The 17,619-nt window shown below is 40.9% G+C and overlaps 1 protein-coding gene across 2 annotated transcripts in view; it reads left to right on the top strand.

Annotated features, from left to right (window-relative positions):
• Positions 1-17,619, top strand: part of STAC (SH3 and cysteine rich domain) — a 73,797-nt gene that overhangs the window by 12,873 nt on the left and 43,305 nt on the right. For both annotated transcript variants that reach the window (XM_026081052.1, XM_026081053.1), the window contains exon 2: positions 11,361-11,637. In XM_026081052.1, coding sequence (XP_025936837.1) covers positions 11,361-11,637 — 277 coding nt within the window. The remainder of the gene's footprint in view (positions 1-11,360; positions 11,638-17,619) is intronic.

The raw sequence follows: 17,619 nt of genomic DNA on the forward strand, positions 1-17,619 counted from the left end.
GGTCATACCTTTAAACATCTTCACGAAGTGTCAAGTAACTGTATGTCATATACATGATAATATTATCAAGTTAAACAGGCTATTCATGTGGACATTTGGCTTATCCTTTATATAGGACACTAAACGTAGTTTTTGCTTGGCATCACTAAGTTGTAATAGCCCTAAGACAAAAGACAGACTGAGATGGAAACTTTCTGTACTAGTAACAGGTTCCTGGGAATCTGGTATTACAGGAGTAATTTTCCTCCAAATTATTTGGAAGTACTTTTTGAAAATTAGAAAGTGACTTGAGTTGATGTATTAAAAAGATGAACACATGCCATCATCTGCATTTTGAAAAGAGCTTTAACCAGAAAAACATGCCAGATCTGGACTCGATCTGGAAATAAATAGATCTCTGACACGGTGGCAGGTACTATAACTGGATACAGAAGGAATCATGAGGAAGATATTACTGAGACTGCGAAAGTTTTTAATTGATGCACCATTTGTCATGTATCTGTAAACTGCTGTAGGACTTCAGAACTGGAAATAGGAGATGAAGGAAGGTCAGCGGCTTCTCAGGTGCAGCAGGGAAGCCCAGCAGCAGGGCAGTGAGGTGGCTCCAGGCCAGGATGCCAGGGTCCTGCTGGGCTGATTGTGTCAGAGCGGACATGGCCAGTGCTGGCCGCTTGCGCTGGCTGCATGCTCTGACCCCCTCAGAGCCATGGGGAAGATGCTGCGTTTACAGGGCTGGACAGTGTCAGTCTTCAGGAGTGATGAAAAGAAGATGGGAGGCAGAAAATTTGCCACCAGATTGCAAAAGTATGCACAAGAAGGAAAGGTAAGGGGGCTGTAAATAAGAAAAATAGGAAGTGACCTGATGAACACCTAATGAATATTTTTGAAGGAATAAGTACCTACCATCATCTTCCCACAGAGAAGTCTGAAATGGGAATGAGTTGTATAATTCAGATCTGGATCTCTGTTTTCAGATGAGCAGCAAAGAAGAGTGCAGGAATCTGTGCGATCAAATAAGGCAACGTTCAGATCCACGTTCAGAAGTTTTTTTAAGCCAACAGCCCATATAGCACCCAAGTTCTGGTACTGTTGTTCTGTTCTTTCTTTAATCAAAAAATGAGGTAAAATAATCTCAGAGTTAAGGCGCAGTAGCTAAGCAAGAAGTTTGGGCAGAATTAAGTCACACCAGGCGTAATTTAAAAACAAGTGACTAGGGAGAGACAAAAGGAGCCAGAGGAATAGGTGTCCCCTGGGTCTATCTATATTTGGTTGTGGAGAAGAAGAGATTGACAGATATGGTTTTAAAAAAAAGAGGGGGGGAATTGGACAGGGATGAATAAAGTCAGCCAGATAACAACATGTAGAATATGGCCAGGTGGCTCTTCATGCTGCAGAAAGCCTCACAGTGTAATGCACAGTGTAAAACAGTAAAAAAAATGTTTCATTTCAAAATAAACAAAACAGCAATCTAGCCAGATCCCTAGCCTTTACTCAGGAATTATTCTCACTGAGTCAGCAGGAGTTAGCAGTGAGCAAAGACCTTAGAATTTGGCCCAGTGACAATAACTTTGTTGTAGAGCCGAGCACTTCTATGTTTTCATTGTGAAGCAATTTTAACAGGCTAAGTTTGGAACCCCATAAAGAGGAGTGGAAACACTGACAGAATATTAACTATAACAACTCCCAGTGGATCTCAGTCTTCCTTTTTGTTTTAAGACAATACAAATGTGATTATACAGTATGTGGGATCTGGTGCTGATGTTAATTTGCTCTTGGTTAGTATCAGCCTTCCTGCCAGATGTATTTCCGTATTTGCTTCAAGAGACATACTACCATTTAAAGTATTACAAAACATCTCTGTTAAAAAAAAAAAGGCAGAAAAACTCATAAGTTAAAGAAATTAGTGGAAATTATTGCCATAGGTGGACCAGAGCTTTTTAGCAGAAGGATGTCTTTTTTCAGAGGTCCTAGTGGACCATATTGAGCTTTAATTTCTCATAAGAACAGCAGTGGAAAATAATGATGCACGCTTCATAGATGGACAGACATGAGATACAGTCAGGGATGACTAATCTTACAATTGCAATCACATTCACTGCAGATTATTCATGAGAGGGAAGAGGAGTTAAACTTAGGCCCTATTATTATTATTATTCTTTAAGATTCTCAGCAGATGTATACCGACAGAGCTTCATTCACCAAAGCAAGGCTGCCTGGATTTGCATTACTCCAAAATCCAGCCTTTCAGTCTCCAAAATTGGTGGTACCAGTTCCACTGCAGCAAAGCTCAGTAAATGACTAAATCAGGAGTTACCAAAGGGAAATCACTGTTCCATTTAGAAACTGAAATAGAAAAAGAGATATCCAAACAGAGCAGCAAAATATGGGATTCCCAGAAGAGACCTCAGAAATAACAATCCAAATTCCTTGTACATCAAGAGGCAAGAGACATCCACAACGTGTGCCTCATCTCAGTGGGGTCAAAGCCTGGAGATGACCAGCTGCTTAGCAACAAGATGCTTGAGGTGACAGCTGAAGTACCAAATCAGAAGTTGTAAACACATACCCATTTCGAAACCCAAAGTTACAGGGGGATGTAAAAAGTAGAAGAGCTTTTCCTAACCTTCTTAGTTCCTTCACCAGCTTTCCTGCTGGTTTCAGGAGGAAAGCATGGAGAAGGTTTGATCACCCAGCAGGGTATGAAGAGAGGAACCACACAGGTCTGCAGATGGTTATTCCACCAAGCACCTTCTGTAGCCTGAATTATAAAAGATCTCCTGCAGCTGGTGCCACCCATATTAGGACAGCCATTGGGCAGCATATGGGATTTACAGTCTTTTCCTCTGCTCCTGAGAGCAGCAGCTCCTCTTTTGCTGGGTGAGGTAGGAGAAAGATCAAAGGGACAAAATGTTTTCCACCCCAATTATAAAACAAGCAACAAGCTTTGGTTATGGCTGAAATGTTTCTGAGTTTGATTTGTAATATGTTTTTACTTATGCACATGTTTACAAAGGAGGAAGAATTGGCAATCACTGAGCCCAACACAGTGAACTCAGCGGATGTTACTTTGGGACCACTAATCTGATTTTTCATGATTTGGATGATAAAATTGGGAAAACTACAGTAAAGATTCTCTGAGAGATGTTCTTGTGAGTAGTTAGCTTGAAATGCTGCAAATTGGAGAAAGATTCAGTGTTTTTCCTCCCTGCTAGAAACAGGCTTAATGCAAACCTTGGTTGAGCGATATATATACAATGATAAAACATGACCACTCTCCCACAAACATTTTCTTCAAATTAAACTTGAATCAAGCCTGTTAAGAAGTTTGAAGAGCTACAATGAATTGCACCTTTTCTAATGGAGACTAAGTTGCTCAGGAATAGAAATGGTCTTTTGTTTCTAGATAACTGGTTTTAATTTAGTTTGGTTAAAAGAAAAAATAGATGAATACACCAAAATAAGGCTATTCAAAAACACAGCAGCAAAAACTGCTTTTAGATAGAAAGTTTGAGAGTTTTAGCTAAATAACTAAATGTATTAAATGTATCTGTTTGGGGGGGGGAGATTTTGTTTGTTTGTTGATTAAAAAAAAAAAAGCCTTAAAATTTCTGGGTATGACATACATACAAATATTGTTAAATTTATTTTGCATATGTTCCTCCTTTTTACAAGCTGTTTTAAAAAGTTTAAATGACAACAAGTCTTTCGAAGCTAATACAAAAATATATTTGGCGGGGAGGCTCGTACAAGCTCAGGGTAAGCCACAGCTGTTGAATAGCTAATGTAGAGTTTCCTCTCTTTATGCCTTAAGACTAAGTATACAGTTCTGAATACAATGGAGATCAAAACAAGATTTCCCTGAGATTTGATGAAAATTGTTCATTAGCTGTGCATAGACATAAATAGTTCATAAACTTTTTGTGTTTCTTCAGATCTGCCCCTCCTAAATGGCATAACCTCATCCTGTCAAATCTTGTGCTGAATTTTGAGGATATATAAAAAGATTTGGAGTACAGGGCAGACTTCTTCATAATATTCACAAGAATTAAGTTTTGGGGCCTTAAACCTTTCACCACTCTATTTCACATTTGTCTCACACATTTGCCCCTGTTCCTTTCAATATTAGAAAAAGAAATACCCGAAACTGTGGGGTATTTCCTAACCACCTGCAGGAGGACCTATTGAGAACCAGATAAATTTTTCAGCTTGGTTTAAACCAAAGTATGCAGAGAATTGTACAGTATGGACAAGTTTGATAAGCAAGCACACTGTTTGGCTACAAGTGCAGACCGAATCTCTAGATAATTTAGAGGTCTGCCAATTACATATGCAAATGCACAGCTGCCAAAGCTGTAGTACATCAGGAGAGGGCTGAGAATGTGTAATTCACAGTGACATTTTTAGGAGCAGTGACAACCGAGCATCTCTTAGGATTTCATGCTTTGAAACCCTTAGGCTCTTCCAGGGATTTTTGCTGTAAGGTCCTGACATATCAATCAGCGTTGTATTATTGTAGTTAGGACTGTACGTGTGAAAAAAATCAAAGCAAGAGCCCTGTCTGGAAAAATTTATAACCTAAATGGGTTGGAGGATCAGTGGGTGGGCTTCAAAAACAATGTGTGGCTGGGCGGTGAACAAGATGATGGCAGTCAGAGGAGCAAGAACTGACCGCAATAGCTGGAGGTACCCAACAAATCACTAACAAAGTAATCATCAGGTATTAGGGAAAAGGTCTCCCCTTTGAGTAGTCCAACACAGCATTCAAGCTGACAGTTTTGGGGGGGGGGTGGTTTACAGCAATAACAAACATATTTGTTCTAATGCCAGCTATGCAATCTGTTTGGGAAAATACACTAATATAATACGTAGCAGATTCAGCAAGAATGAACACTCCCTCTTTGTCTGTAACGGATTAGAAGGATAAAACTTCCAAGAAAGCTGGATAGAGCAGACACAAATTCATGATAGGACCAGATTCTCAGACTTTATAAATCAGCAGCAATTGAAGTCAGTTTAACTAATTCAATTTGTACTAGTAGAGTATTTGTGCTATTCATTATTTGGAAAGGAGAAGGTAAAAAAGGGATCTACTTTGCTTACCAATTTTAAGGACTCTTTGCCAATAGACCAAACGAACCCTTTAAGTGTTTACAATATCCTTTTATCTTGTTAATGCTATAAGACATGGTACTTCTCTCATCAGCAGGCAAACACCCATATTATTTATGAAATTGCATACTGGCTTTAGGGATATCATAATCTTATTTTTGCTCATTAAAATGCCAAGGCAGTGCATGTTTAAATCAAATCCAGAAAAAAATAACTTGTGTGTGCTCAGAAATCACTTACTTTTGTATCTCTCAAATTTAAGAAGAACATCATCAGCCTCTAGGCTCACAAAAAGTGAACATTTCTTTTTGAGCTGGTTCCTCATTTGCTCCTAATCAGCAGAGTTAGATGTAGCCCAGCACTGCAGCTAGGCCAGCTTACACCCCGCTGACATCCAGTTCTTCAGCAAACTTAGTTAACATGTGAAGTGCGTTCCAGGGGATGCTAACGCAAATTGAATGCTCTTTGACCCAGAAAACAGATTGTACTCGGCAGGACAGCTTCTATTTGTCAACAGTTTTCTTCTTTCCCTTATTTGAAAGGCTTTTGGTCTACGTCCCTTCTGGTAATGTAGAGTGTACCCGACGCACTCTCTAGTGAATCTATACAGCACTGTCTGGCCCTGTGCACTGAAGGCCTATTATAACAATGTGGCAGTCAAATAATTGGGAAACTTGTGGTAAGAAGCAGAAAGGAAGAAGAAATGGTTCCTCATAGAAGGTGGATGTTTATCTCGGTGATGAGCGAAATCTGTTGACGCTGCATTTTTAACCTGTGTAGCTAAACAAAAGAAGTAATTTTTATAAAAACTGCAGGAATCAAACTGGGTTTGATGATGGCTCATTCCAATCCTGTCAATACCCTGCGTTACTTGTAATCCATGTAATGATATTGCTAATGCTAGTGTAAAGAAAGGGATAGAGAAGAGCAAGCAATATTTTTTCTTTTATTGCTAGTGTAGTAGCATAGTCGCACAGCTGATATCTGAAACTGAGGGCTTAGTTATATGGTCTGTCAGTAAGGGACAGCTGATAAGCCTGGTTCATTTGCTGTTCTCTCATGGAAGACAGTTAAGAGCGGAAATGCATGAGAACAGTCTCTTCACTGGCCTCATGCTGCACAGGGAGTCCCCAAGCCATCTTCTGCTGCCAGCGAGGATGTTTGGACATGACTGAGAGGGAACAAGACTAAATGTGCTGGGAAATAAGCCGATTTGGGCACTGTCCATAAGGGTTGCTCTGAACAGTAAAGCTGATGATCTAAGCAAACCTAACATAATACAACAGTTTGTCCTCCCACTAGGCACCATTCACCCTGACACCACTGATGAGGGAGGCCATGGTGCACCAAAGAGGGGAATGAGACATTTGTGTGCAGGACTTGGAGCGAGCGAGGCTTTACCCTGAGCTTTGAACAGTGAGAAGATGTGATGGAGAAGTTACGCTAGAGAAACGGTGATGGTAGCGGAGGTGCCTACATTGGCATTTTGGTTTGTCTCAGGAGCGTGGTTTTGAGGTGGATCTCCCAGTCGACCTGCTCACTGCACCTTGGTGCTTGTTGTGGAGCAGCGTTGAAGAGCGCGGGCTGCCTTACTCTGGGGCTTGGTTGTACTCTAGCTGGGCACCTCGCGCATAACAGGGATAACAGGCATTTGGTCCGCAGCAAACTTAAGGTTCTCTGTGCCCTGAAATGCATATGGTGTGTGTGTTATGTGGGGTCCTCAACACCAGCTGTGTCATTCTCCGGATCTGCTCCTAGTGAGCTGTGCTATCTGCTAATGTTGCTAGAGCCGGAAAGGCCAGGGAGCTAGAGGTCCTAAAAACCAGGGGAGCGGTTAAGAGCCTGAACAAATTATTCCTTGCAGTGGGGGCAATTGGAAATTAGATTTTCTTTTCTTTTCTTTTTTTCTTTTTGTAATTGCAAAGCCAGGAATTAGAAAACAGCTCAAATCACTGACGTCTTCCCGGCTTCCGTGTGTTGCTTAAACCAAAATGTAGAAGAGGGTCGTATGCTTCCAGTTTTTTTAAGTAAAACAAAGCCTTAGTGAAGGTAGGTGCAATTCCCATTCGAATCAAAAGCAGCAGTATCTGCAAACAGTAGGACTAAATTTCACTAGCTGTCCTTCTGCTGCCTCCTGTTTTCTGATTATAGCAGCTAAAGAGTTACAGCGTAAGGGAATTAAGAACAGAGGAGGCACCGATAAGCTGTGGTTCTGCAGAGCTTCCTGATCCCTTGAAGCATGAGCATTCAGTAATGCTGTGAGGAAGAAGGAGATTGTGCTGGATGATACTGAAAAAGAAAGGTTAATCAAGCTCTGAGGTTTAGCTATTGCACTTATCTCTACCCTGCCTGCAGGGTAAGTATGTGCAGTTGCTGAGAGTCTGTGTGACTGATAAAATGCTTTAACCTAGGGACGGACAAACTTTTTCCCCAACTCTAATTTCAAACCACAGGAACATCCTGGATTTGAAATCAAGGGTTCATGTTTCTGAAGGGCCAGTGTTGTGAAGTCTTGTGGTTTTTATCACAAGCCTAGAAAAACTCTTGTGTTTGTGGGAATCTCACTTTATATTTTAATTGTTTAAATTAAAGCTAATTTGTAGCTTTCCTTGCAGAGAAGAAAATGTGAAAGGCCTAGGAAAGGTATCTCAAGCATGTGGCTTAAAGCCTTGCTTTTGGGGGGGGGAGGTGTTCAGACCCAATACAGGATTTTTCAGTGCATGTGGTCATTCAGAACTGAAGTGATGAAGCAGCATCAAATGCAGAACAACCCTAGCCTCATCTTTTTCCAAAGTTGGTAGTATTTCTATTTGAGATTTAACTGTGGACTCATTAACTTTGTAGAAAGAAATTAAGAATTCTAAAATTTGCCTACTTGCCTCTGTAGAGACAGAGGAAGCTGATTTCTGTCTCAGGTGACTCCTACAGCAGCTCCATTTGGAGTCAAAGGCATCACAAATGCATTAAATCAGTTTAAGGAAAATCAAAATCAGGCAAATGTTATAGGTCTGTGTTTAACTACGTGTTTACAATCTTCCAATAAAAGAATGGGGCCAGGTCATAGCAAACTTCACAAAAGGAAATCATGATAGTTTAAGGAAGGAAAGTCATGCTTACTTGACTGCAGCCTAATGATAGCTTAAGCTTATATGCTTTTTCAGTTTAAATTATTTGTACAACCAGCTGTCCTTGCCCTTGCTTGGGCCATCTTTTCCTGGGTAAACAATCACATACCTCTGCCATATTTCAAATTCTTTCCTGGGCCAATTTTTCCTTCCCACCTAATATGAGGAAGGAAAGTTGGATCAAATTTTAAGATGTAGTGCCATATTTCTGTTGCCATGTCCTCTCATATACATTTATGCAAAATGGGTATAAAACATTCAGATCTGAGAGATGCCTAGATACTTTTTTACAAGTATTTTGCAAGTACTGAGCAGAAGTTTGTAATTAGCTGTGCAAAATATTAAGCATTGCCTATGGCTTGCATTTTTTGCATACTCACTTCTGTACACATATAATCTACCTGGGATGTAATGACCGCACACTTGTGTGTTAAGTACGTAATGTAAACCAACCACACAGTGTCTTCCAGCCTGAATTCCAACAAGTATGAAGCCTGCATGTGGGTAACAACAAGGGTGCTCACCTTGTCGGGGAATGGTTTAGCCACATTAGCACAGGACAGTGCCCAGGCATCTCGGAGGGGATTATTAGCTTGTGCAGAGATGCCTGCCAAGTCCATGGACATGCTCTTGTATATCTGTGTCCTTCTCTCCACATCGTTGTTGCTAATGAGCATATACACAAATTATACATTCACCTTAGTGTACGTACATACATTTGGGCACGCACTGCCTGGATGCTGTACTATCCCTCTTTGGAAAACTACAGAGTCTTCTGCCTAGGGGAGGAAGGGCTGCTGGTACATCCCTTCACTGCAAAAGAGAACGGGCTAAGAATATTAAATGCAGAGCTCCCTAAAACATACTGTATGCATTGCCAAACTAGCAAGACAGTTGTTTCATGGTAAAACAAATGCTGTATTGTACTGCTTAGTCTTCTTCCTGTGGCAGAAGCAGTATTTTTAAATTTAATTAACTTCATGTGGCACTGTAGAAATGGATGGCAAATCAATAATGAATGCCATTTCCGTCACCTTGTGGTGTTGTAATTCTCTGTGTTTCACTGCACTAATTAGGTCTGACTTCTACGAGAACTACTTCAGGAGCAAGGGGTGAATTACTACCGATAGCCTGGCCGTCTCTGGGGAAATGAAGTAATCTCAGTTCTGAGTAAACTCAGTAATTTTGGGTGCCGGTGATTTAACATCCAAGTGGGAGAGGGAGGGTCCCACCTTTTTTTGGTGCTGTTGTATGGTGTTTTTCAGGCTCAAGGAGTCCAAGAGTTAGGCTTCAGCTGAAGGAACCTCAGAAGCTGCTCTTGCCTCATACTTGGCATTTAACCATGTAATCTCTCTTATTTACACATCCCCCCCCCCCCAAGACTGAGAGTTTGAGCAAAGAGGTGAGCATTTCCTCTGAACCCAGGGCTCTTTCCGCGAGCCAGGATAGCGCGTGTGGTGAGAGTGGCAGGTGCAGGACCGGCCCCTCGCTCGCACCCATCCCTGCTCCCCAGGTCACCGCCAAGGAGCAGCACAGGGAACAGGAGGTTTCACCAGCAGAGAGCTGAGAAACCCACAGTATAGCAAACCCAAATATCGTTAACCCCAGGCAAGGTTATATCTACCTGGTTAACGGCCACGGAGAGTTCGCTGGTGTGAAAGGCGGGCAAAGAGAGTCTCCTTCCCGCTCGGCAAGCCACAGGCATTGGAAGGTGGAAGAGGCTCCCTGCCAGGAGGGCACGATGCTCCTATCTTATAGAGTGCTTTAGGTTCCTTGTAAAGAAAATGGGCAGATCAGAAATAGTAACGAGAGAGAGCAGTGCTCTGAGGCCACTATGTCAGTGTTACAGGCCAGTGCCATGCTTTTTTAGGAAGCTATGTGAACCCCTTCCTTTTATATTAGTATAAAATATGATTCCCAATCATCATTGTTTCTAACATAAACAGTTTCTAATATAAACCATCCCCGCTGGTTACCACCGACAGACTGCGCGGCATGGAAAATTTCAGTTGTTACATCATGTTTGCCCAGAGAATTACAGTGGGGATTGAAATCATTTTGCAGTGGTTGAAATAATACTGCGTGAAAGGTGAGAGGGAGATATTATACTTCAGAGATAGCAAGCATGAAGTAGACGCCAAATTGGCTTTCCCAGAATGCTTTCCTTTCACCTTGACTGCACGCCTGAGCCTTCAGAGGCGGTAGCCTGCAAATCTGTGTATTTGATATCCTAATAGGTGCTACACCTTACCTAGCGCCCTGCTCAGCCTTATAAAAAATCTTCAGGGAGAAGGATGAGAGCTCTAATAAGGTACAAGACACAGTTTACATGGAAAGGGACATAATAGAAATTTGAGTTAATGATGCAATATTGTGCTAAATATTCTGACAACACAATATACAACACAACACAATATACAACACAACACACAAGAATATACTTGAATGTGTGTGTTAACTAGCATTAGTTACTGTGTTAACTACCAGCTAACTAACTATACAAAAGCTACTGCTCTGGAGTCTCTTTTCCTTTAAAAAAATAAAACAAGAATTTCTCAGTCAAAGCTCCACATAGTCTTCATTTCTGCCAAGTTCAAGACAGTTCACTATATCAAATCTATTTGATGTATTAGTGCCTCTTGTAATGCCATTTAACAGCTGTTTTTGAAATGGCTTTACAGGCTGCTTAAGGACCAGGCAAGGGTGGATAATAATTTCTCTCATGCTTGAATACAAGGGATATATTCTGCTACACGTACAACTTTGTGTACAACTCTTTACAGTGCGTACAACTCTTTGCTGTGTCTGTCTGTACAACTCTCTGTAGTATCTCTTCACTGTCATACCTGAAAGAAAATAGCAATAGGAGCATTCATTAGGGCTATCTGATTTATTTTCTGTTAGAAAATCTATGTAAATTGGTTTATTTTCCCTGAAATTGCTAGTTAAACTCTAGAGTCAACATTATGGTTCAGTGGGTGCCTGCTCAGTCCGTGGGCACTCTCCTCCCAGTGTGCTGATAATGTCAGCTGGGTACATGCGTCAGCAGCGCACCCCAAAAACGGGAACCTTGCCTTGCTGTTCAAGAGGGAAAGGGAGTAATTGTAACTGGATTATTTGTTGCAGCTGCAGAAACTGAAACGATCCCTCTCCTTCAAGACCAAAAGCTTGCGGAGTAAAAGCGCAGACAATTTCTTCCAGAGGACTAATAGCGATGTGAAACTGCAAGTGGACTTGATGCCAGAGGTGAGCACGAGCACTGGCCAGCTACCCAGCTCTGAGAGTCAGGCGTCCTCCCCAACAAAAGCCCAACAGCTGCCAGAAAACAACAAGGCTCACATCTTTCAGGAGCACATCTTCAAAAAACCCACCTTCTGTGATGCCTGCAACCACATGATTGTTGGTAAGAAACGATTTTTGAGCAATCTGTGCGCATCCGTGTTTGAACATGCAGAATCACCTTTCCATAGCTTACATGATCTCAGATGTGTACTTAAGAATCCTAGTGCAAAAGGAATCTGAACTTGTGTCACATCTGCCTATCTTCTTGACATGCACTTTTTGATGTCGCAGACAGTATAAGCTCCACATTTGTTCACAGATTCCTTCCCTTGTAGATGGGTCATACAACACAAGTGAGGGCTTCAGCTAGAGTCAAATTCTGCTCTCATTCAAGTCAAGCTGAGCATTGTTGCATGTTAGGCTAGAAACAGCAGAAATCATTCTTGTGCATTTGGGTCTGATGTCATTATTCTTTCCCACTGCAGTAATTCTAACTCTCATGTTCCTCATGACTGTCCCCCAAACCCTGTGGTGCCTCCAGTTTCCGTTCATTATGGACACTATGCCTACCTCCCCCAGCTTCCTCATGTGTTGCTTCAGTAACAGCTGGGCAAGAAGTACCATCTGCTGCCTGGTAGGCTCCATGATACTCCTGTGCCTGGGGGCTGTCTGGGATGCATATTTTGGCAGGCCAGGTCAACAGGACAAATAATGTCTGAGTTCACACTGCAGACTTTCTTGGGATTGTTGATTTAGGTCTCTCTCTTCTACCCAGTCCCTGTCACTCACAAAACCTCATACAAGCTTTGTATCTTTGAAAGATCCTCCCCCCCCTCCCCATCTGAAACTGTCCATGGATATGTAAGTTACTGCCGTGGACTGGCTGACAGACAGACAGACAGACAGACAGACACAGACAATAGAGCTAATAACTCATTGACATCTCAGTCTTTGTAGTGAGCAATGTGGAATGAAAGTCCCCTGTTGTCATACTTCTTGCTCTGCTTGCAAGGTAATTTTCACCACAGTGTGGAAGACCTACAAAAGTCCACCAGATTATCTGTGGGGCTGTGCAATAAGAGAAAGAAGTGGCAGTAGATGGCTGGAGGTGTAGAACATGCAGCATCTGACAGAAGTGGCTATGCAGGAGTTGTTAATCAGCAGTCTGGTCCTATAAATTCACTTCTTTGCAACTGGCTTGTTATGCACATGATTTGATCTTCTTGCTGCTTATCATCTAGCTGTCACAGCAAAGAGGAATAAGAATAAATCACAGAATAAATTCAATACCACTGTACCAGTGTAAAATTGTGCAAGTGATAGAATTTCCATGTTTCCATAGGCAGTCAGTGGAGTGAAACACTGGTGTAGCTTCATGTAGAAGTAGTAATACAAGTCTTTGAGTACAAACTATTGTCTGTAATTTTGTTAGCTTATTGTAAGAAGCTATTGACCCTTGGCATGGAAGTTACTGCCTTTCAGATAACAGTATGGTAAGCTGCTGAAAGACATTGACCTGATTGCTTAGCCTTTCTTGAAGAATGGTACCTTTTTCCACATGGGACGACTCAGTGTTCTCCCCCTGTAATGGAAATCATATTCTTTGAAAAAGGTAGCTGTCTGCAGAATGTTAAATCTGATGTAAGACTTCATAAATGCATCCATAATTTGAAGTATTAAAAACATGAGGCCTGATTTCATCCTTCCAGCACTGCTGTTCTACTGAATTCAGAGAAATAGATGAGTTTTGACCCCAGATTTTAGTGTTATTCTCCAGTGTTTTAAGATTCCTTTTACTTTAAGGGGTAGGAAAAGTCAAAGGAGGAATGAATAAAGCATTAATATCAGGGAAGTTTATAGTCCAGAGATAGAGAGGAAGTCTGGAAGACAGGTGGTTAGTTGAAATAGCTTCTTGTATGGAAGCAGATCCAGAACTTGTCTCCTTCCCTCATGTGGATGGATGTACTATCAAAGCTTAGTTTCACAAATATATACTGCAAATATAAATGCTTCACATTTCTGGGCAGCTTTTCATTGCAGTTGTATGGAGATTAGTATGATCACAAATCTGCACGACTCAGCAATACTGTTCCAAAACACTGCTGCTCAAGACAGATTAGTACTGGCAGCAAACTTTGCACAGAGCAACTCCACTTCATAAACACACGTGCCCTTCTGCCTTTGCTAGGCTCTCTGTGTCCTGCCAGGGATAGGAAAGTCCTGAAGCATAGCTGTAAGCTTCAAAACATCAGCTGTGACCCCACCTGCCTTCTGAACTTTCTCCTCTTTTCTCCTTTTTTCTCCTCTGAGGATTTCCCTTTTCTGTTCTGCATTTTAGCTCTTTTGTTAGAGAGAGAAGCCTTTCATGTCTGCTGAGTAGAAGATAATGCAACCTATTTTGTCAGGCAGCAGGCTGAGTTTTTGCTCTCACCTCCTCCGGCACAGCTTCTCTTGGAGATATCACAGAAAAGATGTTAAGAGTTTTACCTTATAATGCCTTCAAGTCTAGAGGCCCTGATTCTCGTAGACAAGAGTCTGCCATATTCCAGTAATCCTCTCTCTTTGATCCTTACCACAGTGATGCCTGGTTTCACTGTATTGTATTTTAAACAGCATGGGAGATCTGGCTGTTACTGTTTGCAGCTCAGTTAATCCACATAAGTTGTGCAACTGTTGGTCATGGGGATGTTGAAGCAAAACAGGCAGCTTTTCAGGAAATTGTGTCAATCCTGTTCCCAAAGGCAGCTTGAAAATATTCACTTCTATCCAGTGATTCTGAATTTATCCCTGCAACACGGAGCACCATTTGTTCCCTCTATTTGCATGTTTCACTGACAACGACATCTGAGAGTAATGAGTCTATGGCTTTAAATTCTTTATTGATGAGAGTAAAGGCAAAGGCTGGTTACATGTTTTGAAGACTGGGGGAAAGAGTCCAGGAAAATCCCAGCTTGACTTTAGATGGCTTCAGTTTTGCCACCAAGGAGGATTTCAGGATCACCTTAAATGGCTCTTTGATCTATGAACCAAGCAGCTCTGCTTGGTGCAGTGCAGCATGATGAGCAGTGCATAACACAAGCATGCAGTATGAGCTTCAGTCTTGCTTGTGTGTCAGAGTGTTTTTGTAGCTTCAGAGCAAGCAGGCTGCTTCAAGCACAGGCAGCAGGCTCCCTGTGCTGCTCTTTTCACTGACAGCAAAATTAAAGCAAAGGAGTGTGAAACATTATCTTCCTACAAAAAATATGTGCATCATCTCTCCTTGATCATTAGGCACTATGAGCCAAATTTTTGCCTTTGGGATGCAGCACGTGCACCTGTTTGTTCATTTGACAGAAGCACAGTCATAAGATAAAGGTCAAATATGCGTAATTGGTCTGTGTTCACAGGAGGATGATTACAAGGATCGGTATAATGCAAACTTACTCATTCAAATGCTTTTCATGCGTCTCAGAGTGCATTGAAGTATATTCAAAAGAAACTCTGTCAATTTGTTTGCTTTGAAATAAAATATTAATGATGTGTTTTAAGCCTCACATTAAAGACATGAGTTCAAGTGTTCCTATTAACTGTACTACACTGGGGCAAAACGTTCCACCTCTAAACAAAAGGACTAAACAAAAGGACAATTTGCCATAGAAACAGTAATTTCCTGCCAAATGAAATAAGGGAGAGTATTTTAGATTCAAGGGAGCTCAAGTGTATTCTCTTCTGCCATTATGAGCTTCAAGTGTTGATCAGTTTGGGACTGAAGATTCAGCTCCATGATTTGTTATATATTTTGCTACAAGGGCAGCCCCATATAGTCCACCCATGAATATCCTCTCACAATATGAATCTTAGAAACCAGATGATTTGCTGTTATTTCTGTTATTATTTATTACTCTTTTAATATCTAACTAGTGCAAGGAATCTAGTGGAATTTACCAAAAAATCGTTCATTTAGAAGAAGCTGAATTGTTTGCTTTATATCACTGTGAAAAGAAAATGAAGCTCAGAGGTGTGTATTAACTACAGTTCTCTGTGTTTTAGCAAGAATGCAGTAAAAGTTTTGGCAATGTCCAGTAAGGGGACAAAACTGTGTGGCACCAGCAAAGATAGAAATTGTTAAATTAATGTTGCATCAGATTAGAGGCTTAAAGTATGCTGATCAGAAGCTGGTTCTTGCTCTTCTTTATCAGTCATCTCTGTGGTGCTTTACTCTTGAAGAAAACATGATGTCAGTACTCTACTCTTGAAAAAACATTGTGTATTTTAAAAAAATCTCCATCTGTAGACTTCTCAACATTTTACTCATTTGCAGTTCATTTCCTGTGCTGACTCATGTGGAAAAAAAATTATTTTCCACACATTCCAAGCATATTACATGCAATTAATGTATTCCAGTCTAAGTCAAATATAAGTAGTGTAGCAAAAAAGTAAGCCACTTTGGTTTTAAAAATAGCTGGCTTGAAAGTCAATCCTTCAGAGTGTTTTAAGGGAAAAGCCACTCATTTATAACAACATCATTGTATATTTCTGTGTGTGTGTGTGTGTGTGTGTGTGTGTATTACATATTACATATGTATATATACATGTAAGGTATATTTAAAGGTTTCATTCCATGCTTAACCTAAACTCTGACATGCACCTGTTTTATTGAGATATACGCTGGGGTATCTTTGCCTGGAAAAGCACACTATAATGCAACAAACTTTCAGAAAGACCAAACAGAATTGTGGTCTGCAATGACCAGTAATAGTCCAAAACAGGTCCTTTGGGCTCATTCCATCACTGTGCTATCTGTGGATGTTTTGTAATATTTAGACTATCAGCAGCAGCAAGACTACAAATAAATGCAGGGACAAAATGCACATATTTTTCATTAAAACATTGCATATAAATAATCTATCCTTGGATAGATGTTTGTTCACCTTTCAAAAATTGCATGTTCTCAAGGCTTTCCATGGTCATCAGGCAATGTAGACATTGAATTTAATTTAAAACATGAACTGGACAAGTCAGACTATCCTTGTGGCCTAGGTACCTGAGATATATGCTTTTATAGTTGGTCTCAGGGCAATTAAGCTTTTGGATGGATTATAGAGTCTCCCGACCTTTGCAGCCCCAGGAGTAAATAACCCAGTACCCTCTCTCAGCGAACTAACTAGGCTCCAGCCAAAGAAACCTGTGGAAAGCAAACAAACAAAAAAAGTAAAACCAATAATCATCTCCTAGCACAGTTGACTTCCAATCTACTAATCAGCAGCACTTAAGTAGTGAAACTATGCTAGCTCTTGAGTATTGATTCATTCTTACCACTTTATTTTCAGCAATTTAGCAGTAATTTAGGAGTTTCAACCAACCAATTCAAAGTGTCACAAATACTTCTCTTCGACCACGTCTTTTAGAAACACTTTGTATTTATTTTATGGATATGTATATATATTGTCTTTATGTAACTGTCTGGCCATATTATGCTGCTGTGGCTATTAGAACTTTCAGCTGGCTATTAGAACTTTCAGCTATTTTCACCCCCAAAGTTGTAATGCAGCATTCTCCATAAAGCTAGGCTCAAAGTGGATAAACTGGCCTAGCTTTTCCAAAGCTAAGAATGAAAGAAAGAAGTCTGGATTGCAGTTATGGTCCCTCATTTTTGCATGTCGCTACATCTGTACCTCTTCTCCCAGGCTATCAGTGATTGCAACCAACAAGTAATGGAAAACCTCCATAATTTGAGGGAGTGTTTATATAACTGTAATTTATGTGGCTGTTTATTAAATATAGCAAACTTTGCAGAAACTATGACATCAGTACATTCTGTCTCCAGTCTGGTCGGCTCCCTCATAAAGAGTGTTCTTGACCTTTTTAAGCTTGCTTCCTCATTGCATTAAGTAAGTAAGTAAATAAACACTCTTTTTCAATCCAGAGCCTACATTTATGTGACTTTCTCCAGGTAGACAAGGATGCAAGAAACGGTCACAGGTTGGTCACCACTGCCTGACATCTGCGCAAGGTAGAAGTCCTGCTAGGCAGCATAGCTGTAACTGAAGCTGTTCCCAGGGCTATGGAAGTTTGGAGGTCACCCCCAGAGCTCTTCAAAAATGAATCCAATTTTATTTGCCCA

Source organism: Apteryx rowi, unplaced genomic scaffold, assembly GCF_003343035.1.
Source record: "Apteryx rowi isolate R43461 unplaced genomic scaffold, aptRow1 scaffold_536, whole genome shotgun sequence".
Lineage (NCBI taxonomy): Eukaryota > Metazoa > Chordata > Aves > Apterygiformes > Apterygidae > Apteryx > Apteryx rowi.